The 25,826-nt window shown below is 39.3% G+C and overlaps 1 protein-coding gene across 4 annotated transcripts; it reads left to right on the top strand.

Annotated features, from left to right (window-relative positions):
* The first annotated feature begins 1,198 nt into the window (after positions 1-1,198).
* Positions 1,199-25,161, top strand: LOC133622454 (uncharacterized). Of its 4 annotated transcripts, none has more exons than XM_061985223.2 (5): positions 1,199-2,181; positions 9,263-9,369; positions 9,445-9,532; positions 17,536-17,733; positions 20,253-25,161. In XM_061985223.2, the coding sequence occupies exons 1-5, from the start codon at positions 1,887-1,889 to the stop codon at positions 21,560-21,562; spliced, it is 1,998 nt and encodes a 665-aa protein (XP_061841207.1). In that variant the 5' UTR covers positions 1,199-1,886; the 3' UTR covers positions 21,563-25,161. The 4 variants fall into 4 exon arrangements, with proteins under 4 accessions (XP_061841207.1, XP_061841205.1, XP_061841208.1 ...); XM_061985224.2 differs by lacking the exon at positions 1,199-2,181 and adding an exon at positions 2,188-2,871; XM_061985221.2 differs by having other exon boundaries at positions 9,263-9,532.
* The last annotated feature ends 665 nt before the right edge of the window (positions 25,162-25,826 follow it).

Below are 25,826 nucleotides of genomic sequence, written 5' to 3'. Positions count from 1 at the left end.
TGCTCCCCTCACCTCCCAGGGGGTGGGCAAGGGGTCAAATGCAGAGGACAAATTTCTCCACACCTAGTGTGTGTGACAATCATTGGTACTTTAACTTAACTTTAACTTTACACATACAAACTTTACCACACAAAAAAGCACATTTAATTAAAAAAAACGTTATTATGGTCTTACCTTTACTTATAAATGAAGTCCATGCGCAGCTCCTTTTGAACAAAAGCATCGATAACTTGTTTATAGAAGTCTTCCTTATCTTTCTTCAGTTTTAAAAGTCTCTCTGTCTCGATGGAGATCTTCCTTTAAGTATTATCTCCTGCTTCGATTGAAAGTCCAGTTTAGAAAACTGTTTTATTTTAGATATGTAATCCTCCATGTTAAAAGTCCAGGCGAGAGGAAAAAATAAACGATCGCTGCTAACTGTTGCTGCTTGTTGTCACTTCTTCTGCAGCCGAGTAGTCGCAAGAATGATCTCTGGGATCACTAGCGCCCTCTACCACCAGGAGGCGGGATTACTGCGAGCCTCACCCAGTGCGTCTTCGCAGCAGTTTTATGATTGCTCAGCACAAGAAATACGTTACACACATACAGTTGTTGACAAAATACACTGTACATTATATACCTCAGCTAACTAAACTATGGAAATGTATAATATAATTCATATAGCAATACGGTCTCACTGCACAGCAGGCCAGCAGTTAGCCGAGTCATTGCGCAATCCATGGTGAGGCTCAACTGAGTGACGTGCCTCAACTGGCTGCTGACTCACCGCAAGTCTCTTCTCAGTATTTGAACAGCAAATGTGAAAATTCAGCGATTTTGAATAAAAATAATCTAAAACTGGTGAAGTTAAATGGAAAATAACTTTATAGTATAATCACTGGATACATATAACAATTTAATTGTTTTTTTTTTCTTTTTACTTTTTTTTTCTTTCCATGATGGCACGTGAGGCCCCGCCTCACCTGCCTCCCCTGACTGCACGTCACTGCAATAAACAATTAGCGGGCATGCAGGTAACTTAAGGTAGGAAACGTTGTGCCACAACAACCTGGTGTTCAAATACCATCCATTTTCTATTGTCCATTTGACGTTGACAAATCCAGTTTTGGTTTATTTTTTATTTTGTTGGTGCATCTAGACCGGATGTCATATATCGCGCTATTATTGTGAAGCCGGAAGTGTGTGCGTGTGCGAGAACTCGGTGCCCTAACAAGAAGCGAGTTGTGTTGTGGAAAGACGTGGCCGTGGCGTCTGTCCTTTCTGCTGTTGCTGAATTGTTAGAGGCTTGGATGAACAATGTATAATGATATACAAGTCGAGCCTGTAAGGCATTAGTTAACTTAAAGTTCATTCGTGGTGGCGGTAATGCCCTAATTCAGTTTGCATCCGCCGTTAATCAACAGAGAAGAAGAAGCATGTGACGTCACTTCCTCTCGGAAGGCAAACAAGCGTTAGCCTATTCATACGTCACGTGGAAGTTTGAGCTTAAAATGCCGGTTTGTTGTACTGTTTTTGGGTGTTTCAACCGTTCAAATCGAGAGATAGAAACAAGCTTTCACATACTCCCGAAAGTCGTGTTTCATAAAGGGAATAAAGTCCGGGAAATTACGAATGCGCGTCGAGGGAAATGGCTCTCAAACATGTCACTTTCCTCTTGTCGTGGATTACGATAAAGATCATTCCGTTAAAGGTTTGTTGAACATTTGGGTTGTTTGAGAAACTTTCTGTGAAACTGTCGAGTTTATTCTTCATTATGTAGTTAGTGTTTGAGACCTGAACCAAGCGCAAATGTTCTCTACGTGCCATTGAACACGGAATTTTGCGACGGTCCCTAAGCAGGATTCCCAACGTCAGCGAGCGTGGTGGGCTTTTCTACATTTCCCACAATGCATTGTGGCTGGCCATTTTGTAAGGCTCGGTTGGAAAACACTATTGTTGATCATTCATTCAATGATAATAATAATAAAATAATGCCGACGACGTGTGCTGTGATCGACTGCCACAATCGAGGTGGGAGAGATAGAAAACGCTTTTATCGCATCCCTAAGGTTGTTTGTGGCCAGGGACAAGCGGCTGAACAGAAGAGTGAACGGCGGAGGCAAGCATGGATTGCTGCAATCAACCGAGCCGGCGTGACATGCTATGAACAACTTCGTGTTTGTTCGGATCATTTCATTTCCGGTAAGATACACATTGAGAACATTGTGTTAGTTAAATTAATCCAAAATAAATGACAGCCCCACTGAGCGTCACTCTAGTCTGGATAACACGATGTCCACTGGCCACTGTAGCAATAGGAATTGCTTGTTTTTGTGTTGTTCCTACCCGGAGGGTTTAGAGTGACGCACCGGGAGAAGTGTGCCGGTTATGTTGAATAAAAGTTCCCTGTGAGTAGGGTAAAGCTCAACCGTCTAGTTTGTATAGTCATTGAAGACAGAACAAGCTGAAACAGCCACTAGATATGTAACGATATCAAAATCTCATGGTACGATGTTACTTTGCAATATCATTGTGGTATACGTGGGTTTCCGGTGACGTCACATCCGGACCACAATTTCCGGTGTCCGCCATCTTGTGTGTCAAAGCGAAGCGTGTATGCAAACACTTTTAACCAAGCACGCCTCCGTTGTTATTTTTTGCGCGAAATGGGTCACACATGCGTCGTGTCGGGTTGCACAAACCGTGCGAATCCAGGACAAGGAACCACAAATTTCTACGATATTCCTAAAGTCATCGTAAATCAGGGGAAAGAAACCGAGCGGCTGTCGACGGAAAGGCGCAACACGTGGCTGGCTAGAATCAATCGAGCTGGATTTACGCCCGATCCTGCAAAACGACACTACAAAGTTTGCTCTGATCATTTTGTCACAGGTAATGTGCTTTCTTTCTTTCTTTAGTTTACTTCGAACATGAACACACTTACAGCATAATATATCACACAATTTCATATCATTTCACTTTACATCATGTCCGAAAAGGAGTAGGAAGAAGCAACGCTTATTTAATCCTAACCCTTTCCCACTTCAGAGTGTTTACAAATATATACGTTCATTTAATGACTTCTTTTTGTATTTGTAGCACAATGACATCCGTGAATGATTAATACAGCACTTTTTGTAATAAATAATTAAGTAAATCATGATTTACTTACGGTCTGACATGGAAATCTCATATTGCACATGTATGGAAAAAGATGTCTAAGAGTAATTGTATATTAAATAAGGTAAAAATATGTGTTAGATTATAGGGCAATGCGTATATTGTATTGTGCACTTATATTGCCATATATCAGCTACCGTGTGGAAGTGTGGGGGAACACATAAGAGTAACATAAAGGCATTGTATCAACTACAGAAAAGAGCTATAAGGATCATTCATAAAGTAGATTACTTAGAACACACTGACATATTATTTATTAATTCTGGTTTATTGAAATTACAGGAGCTAGTAAAGTTACAGACATTATGTGTCATGTTTAAGGTTAAAAGTCAATCAATCAATCAATCATTTTTTATTTATATAGCCCTAAATCACAAGTGTCTCAAAGGGCTGCACAAGCCACCACGACATCCTCGGTACAGAGCCCACATAAGGGCAAGGAAAAACTCACCCCAGTGGGACGTCGATGTGAATGACTATGAGAAACCTTGGAGAGGACCGCATATGTGGGTACACCCCTCCCCCCCTCTAGGGGAGACCGAATGCAATAGATGTCGAGTGGGACTGACATAATATTGTGAGAGTCCAGTCCATAGTCCATAGTAAAACAAGTAAAAGATTACCAGCAAATTTACAAAAAATGTTTGTCATCACTTCTGAGAACGAAGAGCATAGAAGAAAAGGTCATTTCAAAAATCAGTATTCAAGGACAACTTTAAAACAAATGTGTATATCAGTGGTGGGGGTTAAACTATGGAATTCTCTTTTCAATGAGATAAAAGATTGTAAAAATATATTCCAATTGAAAAATATATATAAAGACAGAACAATAAGATCATATGGACAGCCATAAGTGTTTACATTTTGCTTTATATTTATTATTTTACTTATTTTTTGCCTGGTTTTGTATTTGTTTTGTATCATCAGTGAGATGTATATTACTTTTTTTTGTTCGGTTTGTACTTCATGAAGTTTTGCACTTGTGTTTTTTTGTGTGTTTTATGGTTGTTTTCATTATATTTGGATGCAATTGTTGGTTTATATGATATCCATTAAGTAAGACTACGTATTATGTTGAAGGGGACAGGAAAATATCAGATTTTTCTTCATCCTGCTCCTTCTCAGGCATTGGTGTGTAAATGTATAATTGAATAATTGAGGTATAATTGTCTATCGATCAAAGATGCGCTTCAATGAAGTAGATAAATAAAAATGAAATGATAAACATACTGAGATGAAGAATATCTTATTTTCAATAAGGTTGAAAGTGTTTCTCATAATTATTCTTCTTTGTACTTTGTAAACACTATTAATGTGAACAACCTCTTAAACTGGATCATATCAGTACAATTAACTTCTTTACTTAATTCATTCCATAATTAAATTCCACATACTGATATGCTAAAGGTTTTAAGTGTTGTACAAGCATACAAATGTTTTAAATTAGATTTTCCTCTAAGGTTATATTTCTCCTCTTTAGTAGAGAATAATTGTTGTACATTCTTTGGTAGCAGGTTATAGTTTGCTTTGTACATAATTTTAGCTGTTTGCAATTTTACCAAATCATCGAACTTTTCTATATTTTTGACTCAATAAATAAAGGGGTTGTATGTTCTCTATATCCAACATTATGTATCAGCTTTGAATTATGTTGTTTTCCTTGTCGATGATAAAGGCTGTTATGCACAGAATACATATGAAAACCACTAGTCAGGTAGAGGAGCTAATGCTAATAGTAACAATAATGTGATTGAATGTGTTTATTAGGCTTACATAGTTGTTCTTCATTAATATTAGGAGAAAGAGCAGACCTTTATGATGTTACCCACCCAGACTGGGAGCCATCCTTGAAAATGGGACTAGAGGTACCCAACTCACAAATGGTTGCTTTTTGTTCTGTCACTGTAAAGGTTTCAAATACTTATTTAATCCTGGTCAGTAAAGTTTCTTTACCAGCAGTTGTATAGTGGGATCATATAGTTCTGAAAATAATTTTGGGTGCTTTTCATCCAGCGCTGCTGGACAATAGTCTTCAGCATATCCTGGAATTAGAGAAAGAAGCACAGGCTTACTTTTTTCTTTGGATTTTAATTCTCTATAAAAGTCTGACAGCTCATCTTGTGTGACCTCTTGTACCTCTGGTAGCTTCTTCTGTTTTAATGGTGCTGGCGTGTCTCCAGATACAATTGTCTTCTCTAGCTTTTTTGTAATTGTCTTGGCAGATATGAAATTCACATCCTGTGTGGTCTTGTACCCAACTTTCAACTGAACCGAACCCAACTGAACAGTTCTGTTTAGTTGTAGTTTATTTGGAACATGCATACGATACAATGTAATGCATCCCATATTTTCAGTTGTTTCATTACAGCACGTCCGAAAAGGAGTAGGAAGAAGCAGAGCTTATTTAATCTTACCCCTTTTCATTCCATAGCAATTTTATAATTCCCTTGTTCTCTGTAACAGAACAGTGAATAAACAAATAATATACCATAGTAAGTAACAAATATTAAATACATAAATAAAATACAGGGGTCTTCCAACTTTTTCAGGTCTTTTAGCTGAGAAGGAGGCAGCAATATGCAAAAATTACAATGAAAAAATATGCAAAATTGTAAATGTAATGCAAAATTCAAAAATGCACCTGGGGATAGGTTGATTGGCAACACTAAATTGGCCCTAGTGTGTGAATGTTGTCTATCTGTGTTGGCCCTGTGATGAGGTGGCGACTTGTCCAGGGTGTACACTGCCTTCCGCCCGATTGCAGCTGAGATAGGCTCCAGCGACCCCGAAGAGGGATAAGCGGTAGACAATGGATGGATATTTACCTCAAAAGAAAATAAAAAAAGGGTTAATGTGTTCATCATAATTCTTGTTCTGTGTACTTTGTGAACACTTGTAGTTTGAACAGTCTCTTAAACTGAATCATATTGGAGCTTTCTTTGATTTGTTTGGTTAATCCGTTCCATAATTTAATTCCACATACTGATATGCTAAAGGTTTTAAGTGTTGCACGAGCATACAAATGTTTTAAATTAGATTTTCCTCCTAAGGTTATATTTCTCCTCTTGTGTTGAGAATAATTGCTGTACATTCTTGGCTAGCAGGTTATAGTTTGCTTTGTACGGCACAGCTGCTGCCCACGGCTCCCCTCACCTCCCAGGGCGTGAACAAGGGGATGAGTCAAATGCAGAGGACACATTTCACCACACCTAGTGTGTCTGTGACAATCATTGGGACTTTGACTACATAATTTTAGCTGTTTGCATATTCACCAAATCGTTGAGTTTCAATATTTTTGATTCAATAAATTCAGGGTTTGTATGTTCTCTACATCCAACATTATGTATTATTCTAACTGATCTTTTTTGTAACACCATTAATGAATCAAGTTCAAATTTGTAGTTGTTTCCCCATATTTCTGCACAATAACTCAGATATGGTAACACTAGTGAGCAGTAAGGAATGTGAAGTGATTTTTGGTCTAGAACATGTTTTGCTTTATTCATTATTGACGTGTTTCTTGCTACTGTATGTTGTATATTTTTTACATGAGATATCCAGTTAATTTTATCATCTATTATTACACCCTAAAATTAGTTTTCTTTTACCCTTTCAATATCTACTCCGTCTATTTGTAATTGTTTGACTTTCTCTTCTACTGTTACCAAATAGTATAATTTTAGTTTTACTGAGATTCAAAGATAGTCTGTTTTTGTCAAACCATCTTTTTAATGTGTACATTTCTTCTGTTATTATTGGTATTATCTTTGTGTGTTCTCTCCTGAACAAAACACAGTTGTATCATCTGCAAATAATACTAACTTTAAGTCCTTTGTAACTTTACAAATGCCGTTTATATCGAGATTTTGGTCCAAGTATTGATCCCTGGGATACGCCACAAAATATTTTCAGCTCTGTAGAAGTGTGTTCGCCTATCTTCACATATTGCTTCCTGTTGGTTAAGTAGCTTCTAACCCAGTTCAAGACCAACCCCCTGAACCCCTTCTTGACTGCAGATGGAAGTATGCAGTAAGATTTGTCTTGTGTAACTGTTGTGCTGTCACGCATCTTCACGCTCTCTTCATTTGCAAATAACAATGCAGCATCCGTGCATGGCGAGGATGGTGTTCTGCTGACCTCGACTGCGGATGTTGTGGATCGGTGGAGAGAATACTTCGAAGACCTCCTCAATCCCACCAACACGTCTTCCTATGAGGAAGCAGTGCCTGGGGAATCTGTGGTGGGCTCTCCTATTTCTGGGGCTGAGGTTGCTGAGGTAGTTAAAAAGCTCCTCGGTGGCAAGGCCCCAGGGGTGGATGAGATCCGCCCGGAGTTCCTTAAGGCTCTGGATGCTGTGGGGCTGTCTTGGTTGACAAGACTCTGCAGCATCGCGTGGACATCGGGGGCTCTATACTCTCGGCAGGGTCCTTGAGGGTGCATGGGAGTTTGCCCAACCAGTCTACATGTGTTTTGTGGACTTGGAGAAGGCATTCGACCGTGTCCCTCGAGAAGTCCTGTGGGGAGTGCTCAGAGAGTATGGGGTTTCGGACTGTCTGATTGTGGCGGTCCGCTCCCTGTATGCTCAGTGCCAGAGCTTGGTCCGCATTGCCGGCAGTAAGTCGGACACGTTTCCAGTGAGGGTTGGACTCCGCCAAGGCTGCCCTTTGTCACCGATTCTGTTCATAACTTTTATGGACAAAATTTCTAGGCGCAGTCAAGGCGTTGAGGGGATCTGGTTTGGTGGCTGCAGGATTAGGTCTCTGCTTTTTGCAGATGATGTGGTCCTGATGGCTTCATCTGGCCAGGATCTTCAGCTCTCACTGGATCGGTTCGCAGCCAAGTGTGAAGCGACTGGGATGAGAATCAGCACCTCCAAGTCCGAGTCCATGGTTCTCGCCCGGAAAAGGGTGGAGTGCCATCTCCGAGTTGGGGAGGAGATCTTGCCCCAAGTGGAGGAGTTCAAGTACCTCGGAGTCTTGTTCACGAGTGAGGGAAGAGTGGATCGTGAGATCGACAGGCGGATCGGTGCGGCGTCTTCAGTAATGCGGACGCTGTATCGATCCGTTGTGGTGAAGAAGGAGCTGAGCCGGAAGGCAAAGCTCTCAATTTACCGGTCGATCTACGTTCCCATCCTCACCTATGGTCATGAGCTTTGGGTTATGACCGAAAGGACAAGATCACGGGTACAAGCGGCCGAAATGAGTTTCCTCCGCCGGGTGGCGGGGCTCTCCCTTAAAGATAGGGTGAGAAGCTCTGCCATCCGGGGGGAGCTCAAAGTAAAGCCGCTGCTCCTCCACATCGAGAGGAGCCAGATGAGGTGGTTCGGGCATCTGGTCAGGATGCCACCCGAACGCCTCCCTAGGGAGGTGTTTAGGGCACGTCCGACCGGTAGGAGGCCGCGGGGAAGACCCAGGACACGTTGGGAAGACTATGTCTCCCGGCTGGCCTGGGAACGCCTCGGGGTCCCACAGGAAGAGCTGGACGAAGTGGCTGGGGAGAGGGAAGTCTGGGCTTCCCTGCTTAGGCTGCTGCCCCCGCGACCCAACCTCGGATAAGCGGAAGAAGATGGATGGATGGATGGAATGCAGCATCCTGTGAACATATTTCACCAATACCTGCCATACGCGTACAGGGTGCTGATAAAACACGACCGGTCTTCTCTGACCCATGGCACCAAACATGGATCAGTTGATCTCTGTGAGTGACGAACACGAGCGATGAGCACACATTTATCTTCCTTTGCAGTCAGTTTAATTTCCTTTACCCATCCACACACAAATTAATTGTACGCTTCGAGCGACTTGTAGCCCTTGAGCTCATCCAGAGTATAGGCACTTACATTGTTCACCAAATAGTTGACAATGTCTGGGTAACTTATTCACAAGTCAGAGTATGAAACATCGTCATGCTCTCTACTCCACTCAGACTTGTCGATTTGGTAATGATCCTCACATCCAATTAAGGTGCTTTTCTCCTTGTAACGAGTAAGGATTGTCTTATCTAGTGACTTAGAGTATTTCTACATCGTACCAAAGGTCCAATCTACCATATTTTTGTTGTTGATTTTCATAGCAGAAACTAAAGACTTGTTGTTGTTGTGCAGGAAAGCCGAGTGCTTTATTCTACGTGAATGACCAGGACTGGGCTCCGACGCTAAACCTAGGCTACGACAAAGTCAAACAGAAATCTGAAGCGGCCAAAATACGAGAAGTGTGTACCAAACTACTAGAGGAGAAACAAAGACGGTCCAAGAGTGCAACGTCTTTACTTGCTCTGCATAAACAGACGGCAAATGGACGACCGGCAGCTGAGAATGAGACACATGAGAATAAGACCAAGGATTTACAAGAACCACCAGCTGAAGGACTTCAAGGTATTTTCTCTTAACCGAATGTAATTTTTGTTCTCTTGATTCTCAGTAGATACTGTATGTGTGTAAAATATAAGAAAATGGATGGACATGAAACCAGTATGATCAAACAGCTCTTGTAAATACAATTGCAGTGATATTGGTATCATATTTACAGTGATAACTACTATGAAAGTTATGGATTTTTAAAACCGGTGAAAAGGCACTAATTTCTGGTCAACTTATTTAATATGAACACAGTGGGACTCAAGGTTTTTAAGTGTGACCTTTTTGTTAAAGGGGAACTGCACTTTTTTTGGAATTTTGCCTATCGTTCACAATCATTATGGGAGACAAGAACACGTTTTTTTTTGTACAATTTTAAAGATGATAAACGCTTGAAAGACGCAGCTAATTTGGAGTCAACGTTGAAGCTTTCAAAGCCCTTTAAAACTACTTCAAAACCATCCAGCAACGTTTTATATACACAGTAGGGATGTCCCGATCCGATATTTGGATCGGATCGGCCGCCGATATTTGCCAAAAAATGCGTATCGGCAAGGCGTGGGAAAATGCCGATCCAGATCCAGTTTAAAAAAAACTCCGGTCTGTGTTTTCCAACGCACAGATTTAAATAATACATTCCACTTTTCTGCTGCTCCCTATTTCCGTTCCGCATTTTCCAGCACACCTTCAACACATCCACAGGTCTGTGGATTCTCACGCAGTTGCTTTTAGCTGCTGGCATTACACTACAGGCTCTTCCCACTCCTTCTTCTGTCTCCTTCTCACAGACAGCAAGCGCAACTTCTTACACACATCACATACTGTCACGTCATACGTCACATACGTATACGCCCTCACGGAGCAGAGAGGTTGCAGCATGGCTATGGCTAACGTTAGCTGTGATGCTAGCGCAGCCGCTAAGGTGCGCGCCTGCTCAAACGTCCTCTGCGCACGGCAAATCTATGCCACGCACAAAATCAAATAAAAAAATAAGCGCATAACAATTTTCGACACACGGACACGAAAGAGAAAACTGTTTTCTTCATCATTGTTCAAATATTGTAACGTATGTCGAGACGCTTATCTCCATTCGGTGCCACACGTCCACACCATCAATATGCCGAGGCAAACATTTCCAGATCAACACCGTATGAAAAAAATAGTGATTTTTTTTAGTTGTGATTTCCTTCTCTGCATGGAAGTTTAAAAGTAGCATATATTAATGCAGTATGAAGAATAATGTTTTAATGTAGACATGCAAGCATTGAAAGAACATTTTGAAAATCAAGACTACATTTCCTGCAAATGGGTGCATTTCTACCCTATATTTTAACTTTAGATTTATTCTCATATCAAACTCTTTTTGGCTGTCTTTTTGACACTTACATCAGGCACCCCCCTCCACACCTCGGATTATAAATAATGTAAATAATTCAATGTGATTATCTTGTGTGATGACTGTATTATGATGATAGTATATATCTGTATCATGAATCAATTTAAGTGGACCCCGACTTAAACAAGTTGAAAAACTTATTCGGGTGTTACCATTTAGTGGTCAATTGTACGGAATATGTACTTCACTGTGCAACCTACTAATAAAAGTCTCAATCAATCAATCAATCAAAACACATAGAATCATCATACTGCTGTGATTATATGCATCAAGTGTTCATTCAAGGCTAAGGCAACATATCGAGATATATATCCATCCATCCATTTCCTACCGCTTATTCCCTTTGGGGTTGCGGGGGGCGCTGGAGCCTATCGTGTATCGCAATATGGCCTTAAAATATCGCAATATTTAAAAAAGGCCATATCGCCCAGCCCTAGTTTCAATGATGCCATTTCTGTTTGTCATGTATAATTTTGTCTATTTTGTGTTTATCCTTGAAAAAACAGGTCAATTTCTTGTTACCAACCATTGTGTATTATTCAAACTCCCCTAATTCAGCTGGCTAGTTGTTATCAAGAGTACTAAAACCCTTTTCAACATGATTCTGACAACTAAGTAGGCTAAATAACTTTAAATTTTAATACATGCTCGGATAGGCCAGTATCGGTATCGGTCAGTATCGGATCGGAAGTGCAAAAACCTGGATCGGGACATTCCTAATACACAGTGCAAGTCTATATATAATGTGGTAACAGACACATTCATAACAATATGTAATATGTACAATATGTATTATTGTTTGATCAATTTAATCATTTCCAGGACTGATTTTTTTCTGCGCATTGATTTCTGTTTCCATAGCAGCGAACATCTGACTTCTGGCAACAACTGTTTGTTCCTACTCTGTCTGCTTATCTCAGCTGTGTACAAACAAAATATTAAATGTGGGCTAATACTTTACAGATACTGCAATATGATTGTTCATGTTTTTCAGTCAGTACAAATTGGTGTTGTATAGGGCTTAAACGACGCGTCGACATAGTCGACGTCATCGGTTACGTAAATACGTCGACGCCGTTTTTGTGCTTCGACGCGTCGCATATTTACGTCACACTACCGTCATGGCGGAGCGCAAAGCAGACGATGCGAGCGGTGCGAGCGAGGGGGAAAAAAGCACGCCAAAAGTCGTCAAAAGTGTGGGAGTATTTCAATAAACGGCCTAAGAAGAAACGCTACTTTTATCTACATTCAGCTCGCTACTCGCTACTAATTTTTATCGATCTGTTAATGCACACTTTGTTTGTTTTGGTCTGTCAGACAGACCTTCAAAGTGCCTGCCTTACTGGTGACGTTTCACTCCGTTCCACCAATCAGATGCAGTCACTGGTGACGTTGGACCAATCAAACAGAGCCAGGCGGTCACATGACCTGAGTTGAAAAACGTATTGGGGTGTTGCCATTTAGTGGTCAATTGTACGGAATATGTACTGTACTGTGCAATCTACTAATAAAAGTTTCAATCAATCAAAAGTGTGAAGGAAAAAAGACTATTTTTTATTTCAATCGTACATCCCGTCAAAAGCCTAAAGACTGACTGCACAGTTCCTGTCTTCACAATAAAGGTGCCGCTCCATCGCGCCGCGCTTTCAAAATAAGAGTCTGCGAAAGCCAGCGCAAACAAGCTAGCAAGCTACGGAGTTTGCCGCCTATTTATTTCTTGTAAAGTGTATAAAAACGAATATGGAAGATGGACAAATAAGATGCCAAAAACCAACCACTTTCATGTGGTATTAGACAGAAATGAGGAACTTTTTTTCTCCTCCATTTGAAAACGTGGACGTTATAAGCAATACTGTCTGTTTACAATCAATGCAAGTCATCAGAATCAGGTAATACACCAACTTATATTCTTGTCTTCATGAAAGAAAGGAATCTATATGTGTTAAACATGCATGTATATTCATTAAAACACCTTTAACATGTAAACAAAAACGTCAAAATAAATAAATATAAATTATATACTGTATATATCAATGTATGTATATATATGTGTGTATATATATATATATATATATATATATATATATATATACCGGTATGTATATATATATATATATGTATATATATATATATATATATATGATATGTGTGTGTATGTTACTCATCAGTTACTCAGTACTTGAGTAGTTTTTTCACAACATACCTTTTACTTTTACTCAAGTAAATATTTGGGTGACTACTCCTTACTTTTACTTGAGTAATAAATCTCTAAAGTAACAGTACTCTTACTTGAGTACAATTTCTGGCTACTCTACCCACCTCTGCTAATAATGTTGTTGTATGCACAACGGCTATAAACGAACATTTGAAAAGAAAACACCCGACAGCGTTCTTGCCATCACCATCAACTAGTCAATCGTCCGCGTGAGTATACGTTGTCATCATTACACAAAAACATGAATGTGTCATTTGTATCTGCGTTGTAAATTCATAAACTAAAACACTGTTTCGCTCTGAGAGGCGCGTTTGGCGTGCCTGTTCAGTGTTTACAAAGACGCTCTCCTCTTTAACGCTAACGTTAACTAGTTGTGCAAATACCTTTTACAACATTAACAGTTACATATACTATGTACAAACGAACAATTAACTTTCACTTTAATCATACTATCATTGTTGTGTTATTAAGCAAAATAAGCAATACTTTTACTTTTGTTGAAATGTTTACACTGTTGTTACAGAATATTTCCGTTTTGCACTTTTTTGTATTGGATCTTTATCTTTATTTTTGCAAATTTTAAAGCAAAATAAGCAATACTTTTACTTTTGAAATGCTTATACTATTGCAGAATATTAAGATTTGCACTGGGTGTTTACTTTTATATTTGCACATTAAAAAGCAAATAAGCTACTTTTAATTTTGTTAAATGTTAAAAGTTTTAAATGTTTACATTGTTACAGAATATTTTGTCATGTTGTTGTCAATGTTGACTGAGTGGCAATCCTTTTTTTTTTGTAAATAAAAGCCATGCCTTTTGAAAAAACTGGCCTACATTTATTTTTTCATCTTCGTTTTAAATAAAAAAATAATCGGTAAAAGGAAAAATAATCTATAGATTAATCGAAAAAATAATCTATAGATTAACCGATTAATCGAAAAAAATAGTCTATAGATTAATCGATAGAAAAATAATCGTTAGCTGCAGCCTTAGTGTTGTATCGCAGTGTTGTGCATTACAAACTCAAACGTGCTGATGTAAAAGGTAGCTTATTTATTGCCGTAATTAGCTTTTACGGCTAATACCGAAACACACAGATGTGTTACTACGATAACAAAAAGTTCCTCATTGGTCGCTCTTACAATAACAATGTCGCTACAGCTTGATTATTATACGGGTTACGGAACGTAAATTAATTATTGTTGATGGTTTTTGAATGTATTTTAAACTGGTTTAGAGGTAGAATCGATTGCTCCCATTAGCTGCATCGCGAGCCATTGAGAACGAGCCGATTTTTATATGTTAGAAAGCGGGAAAAAATGATAATGATGATTGTTAATGGTGGGCAAAATTCCAAAAAAAGTGCAGTTCCCTTTTACTATATACCCTATTTTAAAAAGGTTAATATCATTGGGAAGCTTGCAAAACAAAGACATGGGGGGGGGGGAAGAGTTTTTACAGCTGTGGTATTTTTAATTCATGAAATTAGCAATGGAAGTGACGGAAACTTTTCGCGAACACGGCTGGTTGCACTCGACTTGTGAGTCACATAACAGGCGACCAGACAATTGGAGGGTCCAAAAATCAGTCTGTGTATCCATCAATATAAACGTTATTTAGCTGACTCACTCATAAGTGTATGACTTATATTATGATAGGGATTCGATTAACATTTTACTCACCATAAATGTTTTACAGGGAAGTTTTGTCAAGTGTAAACTTGCCAAAAAAAATTTGTAGCTTAGTGGCGTAATTACTTGTTCAATCCAATTATTTTGATGTTCTGAATAAACTAGGACATGTGTTCTACATAGTCAGTATTGATGTATAGTGGTGATGAGAAGTTGAACTCTGAAAACAGCGGTCCGGTCGCTACTCAGATTACACAATCAAACTTCAAACGCGCTGGGTGAATACACACATACCTAGATTCTGAGATTATCTTATGTGAATCATATCATAACTGTTTATGAGAACCTAATTTATTGATCTATTTATTAACTTACCGTACTCATTTTTTCTTGTGTTACACATTGAGTACAAACAAATGTATTAGAAAAAATGCTATGAAACGGAAAGTGGTAGGAATAAATAAGATCAGTTTCTTCTTACCCTTTTTTTCCAAACTTGTTCTGAGACTGGTACATACCTGCCAACTACTCCGGTTTTCCCGTAATTAGTACGGTTTTCATCAACCTGTTACGGTTGCAGTGATAAAAAATATAGTTTTTCATTAATTAAAAAAAAAAAAAAATTTTAAGTTTTATTCACAAAATCGCGTAACAACAATGACAATCGACACTGCTTCCCATAACTTCCTATCGAGCCATTCCGAATGCCATGCGCGAGGCTATTTATAGCACCGCTGCCAAGCACGAGGCACCAGTTGCCATTGTTTCCAAACGAGCGAACGATCATGGAATCAGCCGGAGAAAAATCGCAAACGAGTCTTAAACCGAAAAGAAAACTGCAGTCATTCCGTGAAGAATATTCAAAAGCCGTTCCAAAAAGGGTGAAAACTACGCGAATTGCACCTTGTGCAGACAAGATTTTTCGATCGGACACGGAGGAATTAGCGATGTAAAAGACCACGTTGGGACAAAAAAACACAAGTCTAATGCCGTTGCTAGCGATACAAGTGGAAAAGTCACTGTGATTGATAGAAAAGTGATGGTTTTAGCAACATTTTAACCTGTCTGAATGCTAATAATCATTTTGCGTCGAGGGGCGAGGTGAACCCGCCACCAGGACTTTGTCCTGGACCTACCGGGGCCTGCGGCCCCTGGACCCTGGTTACTAGGTTTTTCTGATTTCAAAAGTTGGCAGGTATGCTGGTATAATGTGATGTATAATGTTGTATTTGTATACATGTTTGAAATAATCTAACACCACCTACACTGGTTTCTATTCATCTGCAACAAATGAGTAAAGAGCGTTCAACCTCAATACAAGACCATAATGAGAATATATATATTTTTTACCTTAATTTTACAAACTCCATATCCACAAAAGCTGCACAATACAACTTTGTCAGACGAACAACTTTGCCGCAAACCGCTCTTCACAACAGAAGTTTTTGTGATTTATATGCATTACTCTTTCTTACACTTGCTTAGCATCTGCTTCATGCTTACATCCGTAACTGCACATATAATACCGTATTTTCCGGACCATAGGGAGCACCGGATTATATAGCGCACTGCTGATGAATGGTCTATTTCTGATCTTGTTACATATATTAGGCGCACCGGATTATAGGGCGCATTAAAGAAGTCATATTATTATTAATTTTTTCTAAATTGAAGACACTTCCTTGTGGTCTACATAACATGTAATGGTGGTTCTTTGGTCAAAATGTTGCACAGGTTATGTTTTACAGATCATCTTCAAGCCGCTTTCTGACAGTTGCTTCAGGATGCGCCATTTTGTGAGAGGTCTTATTTACGTGGCTCACCTTCGGCAGCGTCTTCTCCCCGTCATCATTGTTGTAGCGGTGTAGCGTGCAAAGACTGGAGTGGAAGAAGTGGCAAAAGATGGAGCTAACTGTTTTAATGACATTCAGACTTTACTTAAATCAATAATGAAGCAGCATCTCCTCATCCGGAAACCACCACAACGGAAATGTGTCCCATGAAAAACCGTCCGACCGGAACTCTAGAAACTAAAGTTATTTGGGGTAATAATGTAAACTCACTGCGCTGGTATGTTTTAGCGCTTTCATGGTGAGTTTACTGACAGATATAAGTAAGAACTTTACACTACTTTATATTACAAATGGCAACAGCGGAGGATGAATGTCCCATAACAAGAAGATGGAGAAAAAGAAGAAGCTTATCAACTACGGCGTCGGCGCGTATGCGCACAATTTTTCAGGATTTACGCAGATCCCAAATACAGATTAGCAGGTACCAGAAGGTAAGAAAAGTAGCTTTTGCATAATATTGAGAAAAATAATAATAATTTATCTTACCTTATACACACACCATAATAATACTCGCATGTTTAATGCGCCCACAATCCTTCAAGCGCTGCGGCTTCATAGCTTACCAAAGTCGTACTAAAACATTTTGATCGATTTTTGAGCGCCGTGTGTAATGTTCTATATTTTCAATGGAACATATAAAATGTCGGTGTTGTTTACTTGAGACCCATCCTAGTGCAGGCTACACTTATCTCTTATGTTTGACTGCCATCTACTGGTCACACTTAGCATTACACCATGTACCAAATAAACTAGCTTTGAGGTGGGTAAGCCTAACCAAACTTGTTCTTTACATTAGGCGCACTGTCGAGTTTTGAGGGGGAAAAAGGATTTTAAATGTGCCTTATATTCTGGAAAATACGGTAATGGAAGTGCATTTATGAAGACTTCATGTTAAAACTGCGTCCCAACTATCATTGTTTGGTAGACAGCTGTTGTGCGCCAGGATGCAAAAACCAACAAGGAGATGGGAACGCACGAGCATTTTACAGTCTTCCTAAAGATCCTGAAAGACGACAACAGTGGGTTGCAGTCATAAATCGCGCCAGAAGCCAGCAGAAGAGAAATGAGCCCTGGGACTCCTCCGCCAGCAGTGTCCGTCTGTGTAGCGAACACTTCATATCAGGTACGCACTTTAATATTGTGTATTTCATTTTATGGCAATATGTTTTTTGTTTAATAAAATAGCTTAAACCATATGTAATGAGTCAATACTGGCTGCTCATTCAGGTACAAGTACTGTAAAGTAGTACCTCAACTTACTTACTTAGCTTGTAATTAAAAACACTGGTCGTAGCTCAAATCAGCCACCCCCATTTAAATTGCTTAGCCCTCCAAAAAGATCACATAAAATTGCTTTGAGGTGGGTAAGCCTAACCAAACTTGTTCTTTACATTAGGCGCATGCCTCTTAAAATGAAAATAAACTTTTAGAAAGGAAATATTGATTAAAAAAAACACATATGTACTGCAAACAACTACAATGGTTTTATTAAATAATGTATTAATATTGTTCAGTATTTACCTTTTGAGAACAGACTTTAGTCAGTGTCTCCTATAGGCTGCTTCTCTGCCATATAACAATAGGAATTGTTATTGTTGGTTATTTTGCACACAAATGTGTTTGAGTGACAGACTGGAGGTCAGCATTGACACATGGCTGTGTTTTACCAACCTGTAAAGCCAGGACTAGACAGAACAAACTAAACCAAAGCATTTACAGTAACCTACCACATAGCCAAGAACATACACTATTTGATTTCCTATTATGCAGCTCATTTTTATTTGACACTTATTGAAATATCTTGTGTGACATCATGCACAAAAGTGCACTTTATTTGTTTTTAACTATTGTAGTGGTGTTCTGTACAAATATTACACTTTAATTTAGTGTTGTTTTGATAAGTCATCTTGGTGACATCATTCACAAAAGTGCACTAACAGCTTGTTTTAAAATGTCTATGACAATCTTGCACTTTCTGTTTTGAAATGACATGAATGTTTGTGCCACTGCTTAATAACTGTTTAATTAATACAGATTTGGTCAATTGACTTAGTTGTGATTTCCCTCTCTGCATGAAAGTTAAAAAAATTATCATATATTAATGCAGTATGAACAAGAATGTTTTAATGTAGACACATAGAATCATCATACTGCTGTGATTATATGCATCAAGTGTTCATTCAAGGCTAAGGCAAAATATCGAGATGTATAACGTGTATCGTGACATGGCCTAAAAATATCGAGATATTTAAAAAAGGCTGTATCGCCCCCAGCCCTACTTGCAACTTAAAGCATAACAAAAACTGGATTCAGTACCCTCCTATGCAACTGGCTGCTTGACTTCCTCAAAGACAGACCCCAGTCTGTGAGAGTGGGCAACAACACCTCCAGTGCCATCTCCCTGAGCACCGGCTCCCCCCAGGGCTGCGTCCTGAGTCCGCTGCTGTTCACGTTGATGACCCATTACTGCTGCGCCAGGTCCACTACTAACCACATTGTGAAGTATGCGGATGACACGACAGTAGTGGGCCTCATCTGTGACAACAAAGACATTGACTACAGGGAAGAGGTGAAACATCTGGTTGACAGGTGCAGAACTAACAACCTGGTCCTGAACGTCAACAAGACCAAGGAGATCATCGTTGACTTCAGGAAGCACCAGTCCAACCACGCTCCACTCTTCATCAACGGCACAGCGGTGGAGATGGTAAGCAACACCAAATTCCTGGGGGTGCAGATAACTGACAATATAACCTGGTCCCTACACACCGGAGCGCTTGTAAAAAAGAGCTCAGCAGCGCATGCACTTTTTGCGTCGGATGAAAAGAGCAAAGCTCCCTCCCCCCATTCTCAGCACATTCTACAGAGGCACTATAGAGAGTCTGCTGACCAACTGCATCTCTGTCTGGACTGGAGCCTGCAGTGCCTCAGACTGGAAGTCTCTCCAAAGAGTGGTGAGGACGGCGGAAAATATCATCAGGACTCCTCTTCCTCCTATCCAGGAGATCGCAAAAAGCCGCTGCCTGACCAGGGCTCAGAAAATCTGCAAAGACTCCTCCCACCCCCACCGAGGACTATTTTCACTGCTGGACTCTAGAAAGAGGTTCCCCAGCCTCAGAAGCAGAACCTCCAGGTTCTGTAACAGCTTCTTCCCTCAGGCCGTAAGACTCTTGAACGCATCATAATTATCCCCTTAACTCCCCCCAAAATGGATTAACTCGCTGGAATAAAAAAGCCAATATAACATACATCCATAAACGTGGATGCATTGGAAAAAGTGCAATACATTTATCTGTACAGTAATCTATTTATTTATTTATATATGCACATTATTGCTTTTTTATCCTGCACTACCATGAGCAAATGTAACGAAATTTCGTTCTTATCTGTACTGTAAAGTTCAAATTTGAATGACAATAAAAAGGAAGTCTAAGTCTAAAAGAGAGGCCGCTCATATCTCAAAATCCTCTTAAGTCAGGTACCACTGTGTTTCACGCACACAAAAAATGTTTGTTGCTTTAATGCTAGTTCCTGTATTTATTGAGAGGAAGGTGGGAAATATCTGATTGACTGAATGTTGTGATAGAGCGAAGTTGGATTGAATGCAAACAAACCTGTAACTTGCATTTGCTTCTGTTTTAGGGATAAAAAATGATAACCCCGGGTCACCGGACTATGTGCCAGCAATCTTTAAACATGTGCCATCCCCAAAAAAGAGAAGGCTTTTTGTTGTGGTCAACAGAAGTCAGATGAGCAAATGCCAAATAATTAAGCGGGCAAGAAAATCACCCGCAACAGCAGCAGGCGATGACTCTGTAACGGACACGGCTAACGAAGGCAGTCCGGTTGAAGTTGACATTGTCACAAGAGAATCTCCAGAGAAATCTCCCCACAACAAGCTTCAATCCACACCTGATTATCACGCCAGCACGGGGACTCCACTGTGTGCCAGCGAAGACTGTAAGAGACACATTCAATCCCTAGAGTCAGAATGTCAGGCTCTGAGGACTGAAAATGAGTTGTTGAAAGACAACATTAAAAGAATAGGACTAAATGAAATGCTACTCAAAAACAATGACGAAAATGTGAACTTTCTCACAGGTTTGCCAACATTTTCACTGCTGATGACGCTTTTTCATTCTGTAGCACCTTTTCTCAAGCATAAGTCATACCTGACATCCTTTCAACAGTTCATGCTAACTTTGATTAAGCTCAGACTCAACTTGTCTTTTGACTTTCTCGCCAATTATTTTGCTGTCGATTCGACCGCTGTTTCCCAGCTTTTCAATTACTGTATAAATGTAATTTATTATAGGCTGGTGCCAAGGTTTGTCATGTGGCCTGACAGGGAGTCTTTAGCAAAGTCTCTTCCATCTTTATTTAGAAACAGTACCTTCGAAAAGACGGTGTGCATTATTGACGTTTTGGACATATTCATTGAGGAATCAAGTAACCTGTTAGCCAGTGCGCAATGTTATTCAGCATACAAGTCATGCCATAAGATGAAATACTTAATAGCCATTTGCCCACAAGGTTTAATTTGCTTCATTTCCAATGGGTGCAGAGGTCGCACAAGTGATAAGTTCCTCACTGAGCAAAGCAATTTTTTATGCAATTTGCTTCCAAGGGACTTGGTCTTAGCTGACCAAGGTTTTATTGCTGGCGAGAGTGAACATTCATATCAAGCAGGACATAAAATTACAGCATTTGCTCTTGGCAAAGGACAATTAGAGCCCGTTGACTTGGGGGACACCGGATGCGTAGAATCTCTTAGGAAACACATTGAGAGCATAATTTACATTCCCCGTCAGAAATACACCATTTTGCAAACTACGATCCCGATAAGCGGCACTCGAGTCGATCAAGAAAATGGCGTGACTTTACCTGACAAAATAGTAAATGTATGTTGCGCACTTACCAATGTCTCAAAATCTTTTGTATTTTTACAGTAAATGTTTTATTTTTGGATTGAACCAGAGTAGGTAAGTATACTTTCCACTGTACACACATTTCTAAAAAAGTGGATATTTTGCATTTTATTTGTAACTAAACAGACAACTGAAAACTGTTTGTTTCACTTGTGTGATTGATTGATTGAGACTTTTATTAGTAGATTGCACAGTACAGTACATATTCCGCACAATTGACCACTAAATGGTAACACCCGACTAAGTTTTTCCACTTAAATCAATTCATGGTACAAATATATACTATCATCATAATGCAGTCATCACACAAGTTAATCATCAGAGTATATACATTGAATTATTTGCAATCCGGGATGTGGAGGGGGGGGGGTTAGGTTTGGTTGATCTCAGCACTTCGGTCATCAACAATTGCATCATCAGAGAAATGGACATTGAAACAGTGTAGGTCTGACTTGGTAGGATATGTACATCAAGTAGTGGACATAAAGAGATCAGAAAGCATAAGAACAAGTATATACATTTGATTATTTACAATCCGGGGAGGTGGGATGTGGAAGGGGGAGGGTGTTAGTTTAGGGTTGCAGTTGCCTGGATGTGATGTATATAAGAGAAACGTATGTGTTTTTTTTTATCCACCAACCAACCCTAACCTTATGTATTTACAAATATTATATAATTATTTCATTTGATGACAAGTTGTTCATTAATAGTAGCTTTGGGACCACAACACAGCGAGATTTGTCATGTTAATTCTACTATGACTACAATCACAATGTGAAGCGTGCGTTAAACCAACGCCGGACAATGAATAATTAATATAAACAATGAATAATAAATCCCTGTATGATCAGTGTCAGAGCTTGGTCCGCATTGTCGGCAGTAAGTTGGACACGTTTCCAGTGAGGGTTGGACTCCGCCAAGGCTGCCCTTTGTCACCGATTCTGTTCATAACTTTTATGGACAGAATTTCTAGGCGCAGTCTGGTTTGGTGGCTGCAGGATTAGGTTTCTGCTATTTGCAGATGATGTGGTCCTGATGGCTTCATCTGGCCAAGATCTTCAGCTCTCACTGGATCGGTTCGCAGCCGAGTGTGAAGCGACTGGGATGGGAATCAGTACCTCCAAGTCCGAGTCCATGGTTCTCACCCGGAAAAGGGTGGAGTGCCATCTCCGGGTTGGGGAGGAGATCTTGCCCCAAGTGGAGGAGTTAAAGTACCTCGGAGTCTTGTTCACGAGTGGATGGTGAGATCGACAGGTGGATCGGTTCGGCGTCTTCAGTAATGCGGACGCTGTATCGATCCGTTGTGGTGAAGAAGGAGCTGAGCCGGAAGGCAAAGCTCTCAATTTACCGGTCGATCTACGTTCCCATCCTCACCTATGGTCATGAGCTTTGGGTTATGACCAAAAGGACAAGATCACGGGTACAAGCGGCCGAAATGAGTTTCCTCCGCCGGGTGGCTGGTCTCTCCCTTAGAGATAGGGTGAGAAGCTCTGCCTTCCGGGAGGAGCTCAAAGTAAAGCTGCTGCTCTTCCACATCGAGAGGAGCAAGATGAAGTGGTTCGGGCATCTGGTCAGGATGCCACCCGAACACTTCCCTAGGGAGGCGATTCAGGCACGTCCGACCGGTAGGAGGCCACGGGGAAGACCCAGGACACGTTGGGAAGACTATGTCTCCCGGCTGGCCTGGGAACGCCTCAGGATCCCCCGGGCTGGACGAAGTGGCTGGGGAGAGGGAAGTCTGGGCTTCCCTGCTTAGGCTGCTGCCCCCGCGGCCCAACCTCGGATAAGCGAAAGAAGATGGATGGATGGAATAATAAATATAAAACGATTTGTTGCATTTACTATATCATTGATATGATTTGAATAAAGCGTCAAACACGCTTCGCTAAAATTAACCAACCTAAAATGGAACTCATTTGACTAGAGAAGTTGAAATAGCACCTAAACAAGTTTTGGCAACAAATAAATACAAAGGTTGAAAAAAATACAATCAATTAGGTGGATGTTTTTGACGCCAATATTCATATTTTCGTACACTGATTGTTTTTGTGTATTTCAATGTGTTTATGATCGCTTCTCTTTTACGGTTTTGTTCCTTTATTTACAGTTTCAAACTAAAGGCAGCGTTTTAGCGTGAGGGACAGGTCAATGTAAAAAAAACAACTTTAGCTTCATAATTTCATATTTTATCAGCTTTTTTTAAAACTTAATTTAGACGCCCGCGGTCCTCCCTTCTTCTTCTACGTTATTTTACTTGCATGCCCAAGTCCAGTGAAACTGCTTCCGGGTAAACTTGCTATAAGCTCCGCCCCTCACGCCAAAACACTGCCTTTAGTTTCAAACCGCAAGAAAAAAAAAAGTGATCATCAAAACCTTTGAAACACACAAAAACAATAGAAATGTACAAAAATATGAATTTTGGCATTAAACACGTCCACCAAAAATATTGTATTTTTTTTAGTGATTGTGTTGCCAAAACTTGTTTCGCTGCCAATACAAATTTTTCTAAAAAAAAAAAATGTTTTATAAACCTTTATTTATAATATTCAACATTTACAAATATGCAAATAAATAACAATGATCAAAACAAGTACAGAAACAGTACAAAACAGCGCCAGGGAGTTACAAACCTAATGAAGCAACTAAAGTAGAATGCAAATTTTTCGACAATGTCCATTTTTTTTAAACCAAATCTCACGTTTTACCATAAATTGATTACGTGGACCCCGACTTAAACAAGTTGAAAAACTTATTGGGGTGTTACCATTTAGTGGTCAATTGTACGGAATATGTACTGTACTGTGCAATCGACTAATAAAAGTTTAATTCAATCAATTCTGGTAGCAGTCATAGTATTTTTTTTATCCAGCAGGTGGCAGTAACTCCAAAGTGTAGTCATTAATTGTGTTATCCAGAATATGGCAGTAAGTGGAAAAAGCTTCTGAGCTGCTGTCTGATTTCTTTTAAAAGTGCCAAATGCAATCATTGCATGTCATGTCATCATTAAATGGCCCTGATATGTCAAAAGGCATTAATGAATCATGTTGTTTTTGACTACCTTTATAAGTGATAACGGTAGTTTAGCCGGGATATGCTCATTTCAAATCCATAAAAAGAAAACAGCACAAAATCCAATTTTATGGAAATATTTGAATGAAAATCCACACTTTTTTTGTTGGTTTTAAAATCTGCCATATAAAATAAAAATCGAAAAACGGCCCTGATTTTATTTTTTGATTTGCGTTTCAGAATTGGAAATAGAATGAACGAAAGGATTTGTTTTTTATTTGCATTTAAGAATTGGACATAGAATGAACGGAAGCTACACGGACCCGAAAGGCTATACTACTGCTTCCGGTTCAATTTGTCATCACACAGATAAACACGCACTGCAAAAACTGAAATCTAAGTAAGATTAAATATCTCAAATAAGGGTGATATTTGCTTATTTTCTGTCTGATAAGATAATTCTTCTCACTAAGCAGATTTTATGTTAGAGTGTTTTACTTGTTTTAAGTGTTTTGGTCCTAAATGATCTCAGTAAGATATTACAGCTTGTTGCTGAGATTTGATGACCTATATTGAGTAAAACATGCTTGAAACTAGAATATCAACTGTTGCAAAGCTGTGTCATCAACACTCACAAGTATAAAACTACTTTTTTAAAGTAATAATTTCTTACTTCAAGCATGAAAATAAAAAATCATGATGCAGAGCGCATATCATTATGTCAAGATAATGGCACTAGCATTTACTTAATATAAGAATATTTTTCAACATATTGAGCAAAAAGGTCTCTTTTTTTTCTACCAATAAAAGAGCACTTGTTATTAGTGAGAATATACTTATTTTAAGGTATTTTGGGTTCATTGAGGTTAGCTAATTTGACTTGTTTTGGAAAGTCCTGACAAGCCGAATTGTATTGTTCTATTGGCAGATAATTTTGCTTAGTTCAAATAAAATACCCCTCATTTTTGTATTTTTTTGTTGTCTTTGAACACTGACTTTTTGCAGGCGCATTTTATTTTTTATTTTAGAGTTTATCTGGTAAAATAAAAATCCATAAAAGGAAAACAGCACACAATCCAATTTTATGGCAATAGTTTAATGAAAATCAACCCCTTTTTGTTTGTTTTAAAATCTGCCATATAAAATAAAAATCGACAAACGGCCCTTATTTTATTTTTTGATTTGCGTTTCAGAATTGGAAATAGAATGAACGGAAGAATTTGTTTTTTTATTTGCATTTAAGAATCGCCCATAGAATGAACGGAACGTACACGGACCG

Source organism: Nerophis lumbriciformis, linkage group LG23, assembly GCF_033978685.3.
Source record: "Nerophis lumbriciformis linkage group LG23, RoL_Nlum_v2.1, whole genome shotgun sequence".
NCBI classification, from domain to species: domain Eukaryota; kingdom Metazoa; phylum Chordata; class Actinopteri; order Syngnathiformes; family Syngnathidae; genus Nerophis; species Nerophis lumbriciformis.
This window is presented reverse-complemented; position numbering and strand designations above follow the sequence as displayed.